General features: G+C 33.1%; 1 protein-coding gene across 1 annotated transcript in view; it reads right to left on the bottom strand.

Annotated features, from left to right (window-relative positions):
• Positions 1-11158, bottom strand: part of LOC127846134 (atrial natriuretic peptide receptor 1-like) — a 47389-nt gene extending 36231 nt beyond the window's left edge. The window contains exons 1-6 of the mRNA XM_052377311.1: positions 10696-11158; positions 6083-6295; positions 5193-5339; positions 4731-4885; positions 3792-3927; positions 1824-1918 (exon numbers count right to left, since the gene is read on the bottom strand). Of these exons, the coding sequence (XP_052233271.1) occupies positions 1824-1918; positions 3792-3927; positions 4731-4885; positions 5193-5339; positions 6083-6295; positions 10696-11158 (1209 nt within the window). The remainder of the gene's footprint in view (positions 1-1823; positions 1919-3791; positions 3928-4730; positions 4886-5192; positions 5340-6082; positions 6296-10695) is intronic.
• Positions 11159-14081: the final 2923 nt, after the last annotated feature.

Raw genomic sequence — 14081 nt, 5'->3', positions numbered from 1 at the left:
CAAATATTAGAGAGGCAATATCAAACAGAAAATTAATTTATAGCAACTCCATTTTATATAAATGGAAATTATTCTACCAGAAAATCCTAAAAAAATATGGTGACTCCTTACTCTTTGAATGTAACATCAGCAATACTATCTTACATGAAATTGCAAACGAAAACATATTTCTGTCTGATGTTCTATCAGCGTGGAGTGATGTCACTCATAATTTAGAAACCCAAACCAGCAGTAAAACAATAATATGGAATAATAAAGACATAACGTCAAACAATAAGACGTTTTTCTATAAAGACTGGTTTGAACGAAGCATTAAATATGTCGACCAATTATATGACTACAGAATTAAGGATTTCTACTCTTTTGATAATATATGCTACATATACGGAATACCTTCAAATAATTTTCTGAAGTACTACACACTAATCAAAAGCATACCCATACATATTAAATCTGAAATCAATACAAATAATACACCATGTACTCAAACAACATTTGTAGAAAACATACTTGGAAGAAAAAACAAAACAAATAAAATATTTTACACACTACAAATTAAAAACCCTACAGAAAACTCCAAAATCAAAAATAAATGGCAAGTCGTTTTTGGAGAAAATGAACTAAATTGGAAACACATATTTACCATGCCATATAGAGCAACAATTGAAAGCACACTGAGAAATTTTCAATATAAATACATCCATAGAATTATAGCTACAAATAAATATCTCTATAAATGCAAATTATCTAACTCAAATCTGTGTGACTTCTGCAGTGAAAACATTGAAACTATAGAACATCTTTTTTGGGAGTGCAAACACATCCAGCCTATTTGGAATCAATTAATATCTTTTCTTGAACAACATCAACTAAACATTAAACTATCTTTCTTAGATGTAAGTTTCGGAATTAACTCATTGAAATCAATAGACTGTAATAATATTGTAAATTTTATGGTTATATTGATGAAATATTTTATCTTAAACATGAAATACAAAAAACAAGTACCAAATTTTAATTGTTTTGTCCATAGTCTTAAACTAAAAATCCAGATTGAGAAAGAAATAGCCCTCAGTAATGACACATTACAAATCTTTGAACAAAAATGGAATCGGATTAAATTCTCATAATGTTTTGTCCACTAATATACATTTCACTCTAATGTTAGTTTATCCCTCTAAAATAGTTTTGTTTATTTTTTTTTCTCAATCGGACAAGATCATTGTGAATATACAACAAAACACACAAGTCCAGTATGCTTTCTTCCGACTTTATACAACTCATCATTGTTCATAACTATTTCTCTGTTGTTCTTTTCTTTTCTCTCTAAAAATTATATATATATTAGCATATCTTGTATAACATTTCTGAACTTTATTGCTTTGTACAATCACTGTGTTGTATGCTCATATACATGTTTACATTGTAAAAAAAAAAAAAAAAAGTCTTAATAAAAAAAAAAAAAAAAAAAAAAAAAAAAAAAAAAAAAAAAAAAAAAAAAAAAAAAACTCCATTTTATATGCTGCGGATAAGTTTCCATGGAACTTACAATTCACTGAATAAGAAATAAAATATTAAATTAAATTAGAATAAATTTAAAAAAAATACAAAGTATTTGTTCATATTCCAAATTCGATTGTGTCACTTCACAACGGTTTACAAAAATGTACATACATAAATGTTTTTTTATTTAAACTGGACGAGAGTAGATAAGATCTTAACGTGAACTTCGTGTACGGTTGACTATGAATGCCGATTTCATTCACAAATAAGAGTATATTATAACTTTGACAGGTACATATGAAATATTTAATAGATAATACCTGGAATTGTCGAGTCAATGGTGATATCATGTCAAATAGGTCAAAATCTGCCTCTCTGCTCCCAACAGCGTCTACTTTGACTGGACCAGTTATTCCTGCAAATCCATAATAAAATTATTAGCGGAGCACGAGAACAACATGCATAAACTAACCTGAATTATATGGTAAGGGTTCACTAAGAACAAGTAACATATTTATCTTACCATGTACCACCGGTATTAACGCACGGATACGACTAAACTTTGCTTTACTGTTTATAATAAGTCATGAAGCTGATTTTTTATTTAATGTTGATAAAATAATTAATTGTTTATCAACTGGCGCTGTCCCGTTTCTGAAATATATTTCCACTCCTATCAATGATTTTAAGTTTTTTAACATTGCGAGATTATCTTGAAGAGATAAAATTCCGTGTAAAGTGTAGATTCGGTATATTTAGTAATGCTTCCTGATAAAATAGCTTTGGATCGTAAAAGGAATGCAAGCATAATGACAAGGCATAAACAGTCTGCATAAAAGCCACACACATTATTTGGATAGAAAATTTAAGTATCAATAAGAAACATATTTTATCTATTCCAATTAGAATATATCTGGTGGTTACAGGTTAGAAATCCGTCTTTTTGCGCTTTAAAACTTAAAAATAATCGCGTTTGTCGAATTGAACTTATACGTCAAGAAATCATTCTTTCGGTTTTAAAAGCGGTACCGTTTGAAAAATAATAAATTACTTGCTAACTACACTATAGATGTAATTTTATCATTATTTAATCATTTCGTACTTTTCAATACTTCGCATGACGTTTAAAACTATTTTGGACGTGTAATGCTAACAAGATGCCGTTTGATCAACATGTATTTCTACCAGGCGTTGGTTTAAATCACTAACACATAATTGGTAATACTTTAACACGAAAAGTATCGTGTGTCACAGAATGGATTAATATGATGCTGATTAAATATGTGTATAACATATTTAGATCAAATAACGCGTTCAAAGTGTGGCTTATTATAAAATAACAGCGACGATATATTTCTTTGAACTGGATTGTCGTCGTTACAGAGGATTGTCAGTGCGCCATGTTAGTTTGTTGTCTATAACCTTCTACACTATTTTCATCAGCGGCGGCTGAACTTGTTTTACAAAGATATATTGATATGTGTAAAGAATAAATACAATTTCAGAGATACGTTTCAGTCATTGTGATTCCGGAAACAAATCGTATTTCTCGTTAGCAAGATACAAATTGAACCTGCCTATACCCGCGTCAGTTTCATCGGTCTAGTTTTCAAACGAACTCTGTTTTATTTTTTTCCACATGTGTTGTGTACATATGCGTATACTAGTAATGTTGCTCAAACGACAGTATTATGTGCAACAAGTGAATGAAAAAAGTAAATACCCACTATTTTGTAAGAACAGTGTCATTTTGTTGTAGTTCATAGCAGTATGCGACAAAAATAACATATAGTTTAATTAAACGAATTGACTTAATTGCACCCATTAAGAGTATTATCTGAACTATTCATAGCTTTTAATAGGCTGTTTCAAACACTATCTTCTTAGGAGCATTAGTAAATGTTAACATATTTGGGAGGCACATGTTCAAGTGCTGTACATTTATGTGTCTATCGAACAAAATGTGAAGTATGTTCTAAGAAAGTTAAAACTATATCAAAGACTATGTTTACACTTCCCCATATGATGGAAAATCATGGCTATAAGTTAATAAGTAATACAGTTTTAATACCTAGCCACACAGAGGAATAGGGACACAGGGTTACAGGAGAAAACAGCTTTCCATTCGGCTGTTGTTTTTCTGACTATTTTAGTTTCGCAACTAGTTTCCTTGCATCCTCGGAAAGTGTTGTACAAAAGGGAAAATTATGCAAATTATGCGCGTCAACAATTAAAAAAAAATAGGATATGAATGCGACCGCCATAACAAGGATTGAATATCTGGTGACCTTCAAATGTGCCGTTCCACAGGCGCTGTGCAACCGCCATTCCATCATTCACGTCTCCTCCCTCGTCAAGAATAGTTCTGTAAGACTTGGCTAAATAGATGGCGCTGTCATAAAACGCAGTAATGAAATAATTCACCTGAAAAAAATGACAACGTGATCAAATTGTTTACACAAAAAACAATGTTGAACCAGTGATGAAATTGTTGTTCCTGAATAATGATTATAAATTAAAATTTTAACAGCATCACATAAATAAATACAAACTCCGCTGACTAATTGGAATAAGAGTTTGTCAATAATCATCTTTCAAATGACGTTAAACTACATCTTGCCATCTGCCAATCAAACTCTTATTTAAATATTGATTGACATACAAGCGATCGATAAATCGGGAAGCAGGTTGCTATCAGTTTTTCCGCCATTTTCCACGATGGGATGAATGCTTTGGATTCCATTATTATTTAAATATTTCGTGTATCTTTTTGATATAAAAGGAAATATGGTTCACTGTGTTATTCGGATCCATATAACCCACAAAGTCGGTATCCAGATTGATAAATTGCAAATATTGAATTTACACAATTTCAAACGCCGAAACGTGATCTCGACAAGTGCAAGTGGAAACTTCAATATGTAGAATAACATGAATATCCACTCTTGTTTTAGCTTGTCAGGGGTTTGCAACCGCTATATCAATTCTTACCAACCGCTTTGTAACGTGATTAAGTGGGCGAATCGGTCGTCTTCCAGGCGAGATTTTAATCGCAAATATAACTAGATAACATATCAGGTCTAAATCTAGAGATTCAATACACAACTAAACATAACGACCCTGGGATCTAGCCTCGCATGATTCATTCGTTGTGGAATCTAGAACTCAAACAACTGCTGTGTTCATACTGTATGTTTTAATACAACTTATAATTTAAACACGGATACCTCTTCGTCCGATCCAAACTCGTAACCATAGTCCCGCCTGGCTCGCACCTTGACCTCATCCGCAAACGCCGTGTACTCGGGATTATCTGGCTGACGTAAAGTGAGCAGCAGAAGCGACTCGTACGCCTTGGTTACCGCCGTGTCTTTCTCGTCGCCTAGCAATGTGACATTATAGCATTAGAATAAGGTTGTCTAGTAACAACCTACTATTAAGTGCTGACAACATTTGGAATCAAAATCATTCGGAACCTTCTTGTCATTCGAATTAAAACAATAATATTCTTTAAAATTTATGTATATGCGTAAATGAGAGATCTACGACCTTGGTATAATTTGAATAAAATGTAAATACAGCGGCTACAGCAACCCGATCCCGACATGCGTGTAATATTTCGTACATGGCATAAAACTTATTGTACTTGGCACAAAACAATTTACTATCAGGTCCATAACCTGAAGTACCTCTCAGGAATTTCATGTAGTAACCTAACCAGTCGCTAGGAAACAGCTCCATGGTGATAAACACGTAATCCCCTTCCGCCATTCCCTTGTAGTAGGCCCGATATAGGATGTGTCGGAGCACGTCCGAGTCGCATAGTATGATGAACACTGGAAATAGACACAAGTCCTGTATATGAAAATCATTGAAAACATATACACTTGAAACATACATTATAAAGGTCATGAAAAGACATTGTTTACACAATTAAATATGATAATCACATGCAAAAGACATGTCAATATCACGCAACATGTTATTTACAATGGAAATATACAAAATGAAGAACCGTAAAATGTAGTTCACACTTGAAACATTGAAATAGAATAATCAAAGACCGTCTCATATGAGTTACACTAGAAACAAACAAAAAAAGCCATATTATATGGTGACAAACGCAAACAGACAGGACAGAGGTCATAAGATATGATATACAAACATGCAAAAGGCTGTAACATATTATTTACAATAGAAACAGTCGGTACAAAGACAATACCATAAAAATAAACTGAAAAAAAAGATAAAGAGAAAATGCAGTTATAAATGATTTACACTAGAAACAGGCGTGGTGAAACCAACACTTTATGGTATATACTAAAAACTATCAGTTTAAAGGCCGTAACATATGGTTTTCACTTGAGACAGACGGGGCAAAGACCACACAATACATTATACACTGTAAACAAACAGGTACAGGCTGTAACATATGATTTGCTCTAGAAACACTCAGACTAATGGCCGCAACATATGATATACATTGGAAACAGACAGGTCACATATAGTAACATGCATGTTTTTTAAAATGTAATTATTATTGTGTAGGGCTGCGTCATTTTCCGTGAAGAAAACCTACCTCGTGCATGCTTACTAGCCTCCATTAAAATGTGTGCGTAATCAGTAATCTGCTGAGGATTAAACGGAATGTCGTATGGTCGAGCAAGGTCAGTGTTTGATCGGAAGTCGTTGACAAGATTCGATCCAGCCAGGTCAAAGAACACGTATGTGATGTCATACAAAATAGCAGTGTGCTTCCAGTCAAATGCGGACAGTATGGCGGAAAGCGAATCTGAAATATATAAAGCTTTTTGAAAGTATGTGCATGTATGAAGGTTGTTACTAATATACCTTTACGCTAATTCACTGTTCAGGCGTACCTTATTTTGTAAAGTAAATACAAGAAACAAGTTATAATGGTTCATCTAGAATTGAATGTTTACATTAACATCCGACTCAGCCCATGAAACGATATAATGGTTTAATGAAAACTGGTTTAAACTTAATAATTCAAAATTCGATTTATAAAAATAAATACAAACATACTTTAAAAAAAAAACAACTAAAACACAATACGTGAGAAAGTAACTGACGGAAATCGAATATCGATACAAAGAAATTGAATACGCTTGTCCCGCTATTTCGAACGTTTTGATAAAAAGATGTAATATTTGTCTTTATTTAAATAGTTCATTTCTTTGTCGACTGTTAAGTCTTTCAATTCAATGTTATATGTGCTTAATGGGTTTTTGTTTAAATCATGTTGTCACAACGGCTCCAGAAGTGTTTGTACTTATTGTCCAAAGCATTTGCAATTAAACTAGCTTTTTATTTACATTGTCCGCACATAACACGACGTGTCGTTGCGTTTGACATTCTAACGACATCTACGGTATATGTATGAAAATTAAGAGTGTGTTTTTTTAACATACTAATATTTGTGTCTATGTAGCACTAATAGCCACTATTTTGTCACATTTGTATTGCTAACGTTAAAAGGGAAACATTCATCTTGCTTATTTATTTCAATTATACTAAACGTAAAAACTGTGAAAGACAGTAATATTTGTATGTAAAAATAACAGATTTTGTTACTTAGGCGGGTTATCTCATAACGCACGCTCATATGAATGGTGATCTAAGTGGGGCACAAGTAGATACCAGTTTCCTACGAAATCAATAACAGAATTGAGCCGCGTTCTGAGAAAACTGGGCATAATGCATGTGCGTAAAGTGTCATCCCAGATTAGCCTGTGCAGTCCGCACAGGCTAATCAGGAACGACACTTTCCGCCTAAACTTGATTTTCGGTAAGGAAGGACTTCCTTGAAACTAAAAATACCATAAAAGCGAAAAACTCAATTAATCTAACGATATCCTAAATATGTTGAACGGCGTCGTTAATATACCATGATTCTCAGCTATAATTTGGTATTCGATCAATATTAAATGGGCAGCTTTTATTCAAATTGTCCAATATAACCGGCATGATCGGTAATGATTTTGCAGTCCGCACAGGCTCATCTGGGACGACACTTTACGCACATGCATTAAACCCCCTTTTCACAGAGCACGGCTCATTTAAGTGTCGCTAATAAGATACAGTGCAATTTAGACTAGCGTTCTTCGAGTGAGACTGGCTGTTGACGACCCTTGAACACATGACAACTTTGTGACCTGAATCTGTATCGTTGTGTTGTAATGTTAACCCATGTATGCCTAGCGTCTAGAAAAAAAGGCATTGGCAAACAGCGTAGACCCAGATGAGACGCCGCATGATGTGGCGTCTCATCAGGGTCTGCGCTGTTTGCTAACAGGAAATTTTGTAAGAATTATTCTAAATATAGAAATTAATATACCAGACATCCCTCATTTTGAAAATAAATTGATCCAATTTAGAAGGATGGGAAAGTCCAATAGGCATAAATGGGTTAAGAATTTAAGATGACACGCGTCAATAATGATATCGGTATATTGGAATACTGCAATACATTTGAACGTTATTTCGAATCGCATATGGTTATGGATATGCTGTATCGCAAATTGTTTTCGAACTGAACAATTTCCCTGGGCTTTCATTAGACGCGAGATTCTGGGTTTTAATACTCAGAAATTATGAATGACTTAATCTGATACCTACTGATTGACTTGCGTGCATCGTGTTTACTCTTCTAATTGCTTTTGTTCATTAATTATGTTATCTGCAATCAAGTCATGATCCATTTACAACAACGACACAATAAACACACTTGTGTAATTGTATTGAATATTTTATTCACTGAACATTATAATGTCTCTTTAGGGAATTAAAGCTTCCAAAGCCTCATTGTCTATTCGTTTTATCAAGGAATGCAACTCCTGCTTACAACATATTGGGAACATGAAAATGGTAAAGACGAGTTAATCGCTAATCCATAGAGTACCCGCGAGAAGTAATTTTGGAACGGAACCTTGTACACAAAGCATCGGGGCTGTAGTGGACAATATTATTAAACATAACTCTGTACTTCGAAAGCTGATACAGAAACTAATCCAATGTCTATTTCCGATGTATAGTTGTCGATAAAAGCTTCGCGTTGAGTTCTCTTCTGCATACTAAATAAGGATGTCAACCAATCTTTGTTCATCCGATTACGGGATTATAGTTCGGATGGTAATTTAATATCTAAATATTCGTATACAAACTATAAAAAACACACACAATAACTCTTCATTATAATGCAATGCAAATGTCGCGTGTTGACGTATATTGATAAAATCCACACTCAATAAAAGCCATTGTTGTGGTCACCGCTCCTCCCGAGACGTGTAATGCGCGATTGATATGAGATAAAGGAATAAAAACAAACTCATTTTTCGTCGAAAGAACTGATATAATGTTAATCGTGTGGTTTGGCTTTGAAAATAGCTAGGGGCTGTTGCATAAACGATCGTACGACAATTTTTAGTTACAAGAGAATTGTTTAGTCGTAATAAGTAGACGAACTAACTCGCCATGCTCATCAACTGTATACGTCGTTAGAGATGCAAATGAAATGAATTAAATACTGAACATTTATATTAATATGATATGAAATTAAGCAAGTATGCATCTTTGAAAAATGTATCGCTGGTTCTCTGCTTATGTTAAAGGTTGATTATCGATTTTTAAATAAATCAAATATATGCATCAACTCCAAAGTTAATTAAATAGTTCCAACTGTAACATCTTAAAACTCGCGCATCAAACTATCACCAGTATTTCAATTTTATTTTATCAACTTATTCTTTTCGAAACCAAAATATTCTGCGGACGATTATGCAATATTTCTCTAGTGCAGTTGTCTTTACGAATTAATTATGCTTCCTTAGATTCAATTTAACGCGTAGAAACATTTCAAGCCATAAAACTACGTAAAGAAATAAAAGAAAAAATTCCATTTTTTTCCCTGTGTATACTTTGTTCATAATCTGTGTGGATTCAAATGAATAATGTTGCCTTTCCTTGCAAACTGAACATATTATTATGATAATGAAACTGAAAACCTTTCAATATGATACACTATGACACATAAATAATATATGTAAACACACGATAAAAACGATATAACTTTAAGGTATTTTTGTGCGGCATTTATTACGATGGCGGTAAAAAGTACGATTATGCAAACAATTTATTTTCATATTTAAATAATACTGGTGTCTTATATAGACAGTATCAATAATGTACTTGTTTATTCTAAAATAACACTAACAGCTTACGGCTGTATTGAACATATAAACAATAAATTGAACATATGTACTATTTTAGATATGTATTTTCTTTCAAAAGCCGTGTCAACTAATGGAGAAATCAATCGCAATTGTACATTCTTAGAATTTAGTGAACACAATAGCAATATTTCAATACATCGATAAATCGACTTCTTCCTGGAAGCAACAAACGATTCGGAAACAATGAAAGTAAAAAAAAATGACGACATTCTGAATAGAAAATGACAATCCATGACTCGACATGATCTTTTATATGGAACGGAATCTTAGTAAAATGTGATCCACGTGAATGCTTCAATCTGTAAATGATTTTTTAAATAGTAAAATTCATTTTGTGTACCACATTGTAAATACGTTTCATATAATGATCACCCTGTTGTTGTTATTATTTGCCGAAAATTTGGTTCTCTATCATTAATTAATTTCTAAACAACAATGGACATATTTTAAACAAAATGTGGGAATGACAATCCCGTTAAAGCATTCATGCGATTCCGAATGGCACGTTCCTAATTAATAAAACGAAGCATATTACAGGAATGTTTAATTTATTCAATAAATATTATGTTATTGAGTTTTACACCTGAACAAATACACAGAACGATTAAATAATTATCATGGCATTGCAATTGTAAATGAGCATTTGTCACTTAGCATTTATTAGTTAGAATGTATAATTAGAAATTAAAAATGAAACAAATCTACCACAGTCCTATAATCGATCGATTGCAAAGCATAAAGAAACACTACTGTGGACCCTATAAATAATTTAATAACATAATTAAAATAGATTATTTATTAAACATGCGATTTGTTATTTTGAATACCAATTTAATCCAATCATGTGCACACTGTGAAAATGTCTAAAGTCGCTGAATTTGATTAATGCTAGTATATATAAATATAAATAAATAAATAAATCGTATTAAAATTCCCTTACTCGACAGTTTCCTGATGTTATACGACAGGATCGTTAGTGTCCGGTACATGTCGGCATCATCGGGATCGCGCACTACGAGGTCCCCGAGGCCGGTTACGATGGGCAACTTCAGGAACTCCGCCAGCCGCCCGACCGCAACTAAAACCGCAGAGCACGCGGGCCCTATGACCGCTTGGACACGGGATTGGTAGTAGAGCTGAGAAAGGTGTCCCACCGCCGTCTCCTTAGGACAGTATCCAGTGTAGTTGTGGTAAATGTAATCAAACCGTATCCCGAAGTTTCGCTCGGCGTGTTCGATCCCTATTTCTATAGCGGGGCCGGCCCGTCGTCGGTCAAACGGTTCCACGGCTGACGTCATTAAGAGGATCCCAATTTTAATCGTCGTGATGTTTCCATTTGTGTCCGTCGCTTTGGTTCCCGCAATAACCCAAGTCAAAAATATCACTGAATAAATTGCTTTCATCATTTGGTTTATTATTACAACTATTACATATTATGTTTTATTTTTTTATTATCAATATATACAACTTTATGATGAAGATTAAATTATAATTGTATTGTTATTTCAATGATTATTTGTATAACTACTTGTATACTATAACAAAAATACGCTATATAGCAAATACACAATAACTTCACTGCACGCTTATTCGAACCGCGATGTCGATATGAAATAATAAATAAAACCTGAGTTCGATAGAGCAGCAGATAGTGCTACTACCTTGTATAACTTCACGCACCTTACTTGTATAACTGTATTGAAGATGAACAAGATTTCACTAATAATGAAGATGCAGATAACCGACTGACAATGCCATTCTCACACCACACACAATCCGATAGGCAGTGGTGCATAGTATAATGGAAAATACATAGAAAATATTATATGAAATGAGACAAATTAGTTCAACGCGATGACACCTTCTATACATACGTGTTTGCATGGTTTTGTGTGTGATGTCACTCCATTGATATCAAAAATACATTTGGTTAATTATGATGTATCGGCTTGTAGGTTTAATTATTACATATTCAGTTAGATCCGTGCGTTTCTTGGAAACTACTCCTGTATTATAGAAACATGACACCTTAGTGTATCTATGGTTTATTGAGTAAGGTTTTATACATATATATGTCGCGTTCTGAGAAAATTGGGCATAATGCTTGTGCGGTAATAGTCATCCCAGATTAGTCTGTGCAGTCCGCACAGGCTAAACAGGGACTACAATTTCCGCTTTTATGAAAGTTTTCGTTTAAATGATGTCTCTTCTTAGCAAAAATCCAGTTTAGGCGGAAATTGTCGTCCCGGATTAGCCTGTGAGTTCTGCACACTTAACGCACATGCATTATGCCCAATTTTCTCAGAACACAACATATATAATAAGCTCATTTTGTGCTTATCCGGCTAGTCGTATTGTTCCAACCACTTTTCTAATGAAATTTCCATGACAATCCGGAATAAACAGAGATGAATAAAAAGAGATGAAACCATTCAGACACTTCGACAGTTTTACTGTTTAAGGAGCATATTACAATACGTAAATCTTAATCAGAAAAAGAAATCTGCGTTTTCATTTTATAACCGACGTGTTTTCCATATGCAAATATTAACATTTACCAAATGAAATTGAAGGTAATAGCATAGTAGAAACGCTTATGATAACGATTGTTTGGCTATGACTGATGACTGATGTTAAGAAGTCATCTTCCAATTTTGTAAATATTTTAAGTTCTCATGCTGTATGTTTTTTGTATGAGTCTTGAGCTAATAGTTCCAGCGATGTCAATTTAAATGGTTATGTGTCTTTTAACTTCTCCAGAAAATTTCAACACAAAAAAGCGCGTAGAAATAGTGGTAGTATTGTAATACATATAAAAGAAGAATTAGTTAATGGTATTACAATTGTAAAAACCCATTATGATACAATTATCTGGTTAAAACTTGACCACTTATTTTTTTAAATATCAGAAGATTTTTATATATGCGCAACATATATTGCGGGGCATGAGTCTCCAGTTTATAACACTTTGAATGTAGATTTGTTTGAAATTTTAGAGAATGATATAACTTATTTTTCTGAATTTGGTAAAATATTTGTTGTTGGTGATCTCAATAGTAGAGTTGGCAATAAATTCGATTATATTGTACAAGATGTAATTAATACTGTTTATGTCAAGTCAAGTCAATTTTATTGGCAAATACATTTGTACATAGCCAAACAACATACATACTACATGTAATGACGGTGTGAATAATGCATATACAACAATTGTGATGAAAAGTATGGTGTATATGATGGACATGAAATAATGATTATTGGTTGTGCGAATGTTGACAAAAACACAAAACAACAATAAACAATATACATTTATACATACATAATACTAATTGTGACTAGAGCTTAAATTAAATGCCATTCTAGTAAATTTAGCCAAGTTAATTAATGTTTTTTATTCGAAGTAGACATCAGTTGCTTAAATTTTATAATAGAAGACCAGCGTAGATAATATTAAGGTAACAATAGTTTTCTTAAATCTCTATACAATGGACAAATTAACAAAAAATGGTAATCATTCTCAATTTCACCCATATTACATCTTGTACATACTCGTTCATTTCTTGGAATATTTCTATATCTGCCTTCTTCAATGAATAGTGAGTGTGCAGAACAGTGAAGTCTAGTCAAACAAATTCTATCCCTATCGTTTACCACAATATCTAAATAGTTTTCACAATCAAAATTTGATTATAATAAACGACACGTATCAATGTTAGGCAAGTTATCAATATCACTAACCCATGTTTGTAAACTGATATCCTTTATACGCTGACAAATACAATTAACATCACTAGAAGTTATATCAGATTTATAATACAAAAAAGGCAATCCTAAATCCTGGAGCAATATTTTGAGTTTAATACCCCAGTTAGTAATATGCGAATTAACATCATCGAAATCTAGCAACAACTTATTAAGTAAGGAATCTGGTTTCTGCTTTATTTTGAACCAAAATTTAATGATACGCATCTTTTTTATACACTCTAAAGGAAAGCGACCCAGCTCGCCATACACTGCCGCAGACGTAGTTTGTGGTCGAATAGACAATGTCTGTTTAAGGAATTTTAGATGGACTTTCTCTATGTCCGGGCTGGCATGAAATCCCCAAATCTCAGTACCGTATGTCAAAAATGGCAATATCATAGCATCAAAAAGACGTATTTTGTCAGCAATATTGAATGAAATTTTAGAAAAAAAAGTTTATTTAAGGAAAACAATGCTCTAGATGCTTGTTTTGATAAGGCTTCCTGCGCTTTTAAAAAATTGCCGTTTGAGGACAATGTGACACCGAGATAAGTAAACTTATTTACTACCTCGAGCTTAATA

Source organism: Dreissena polymorpha, chromosome 9 (genome assembly GCF_020536995.1).
Source record: "Dreissena polymorpha isolate Duluth1 chromosome 9, UMN_Dpol_1.0, whole genome shotgun sequence".
Classification (NCBI taxonomy): domain Eukaryota; kingdom Metazoa; phylum Mollusca; class Bivalvia; order Myida; family Dreissenidae; genus Dreissena; species Dreissena polymorpha.
Note: the sequence above shows the minus strand (reverse complement) of the source record. Positions and strands in the feature narration are given on the sequence as shown.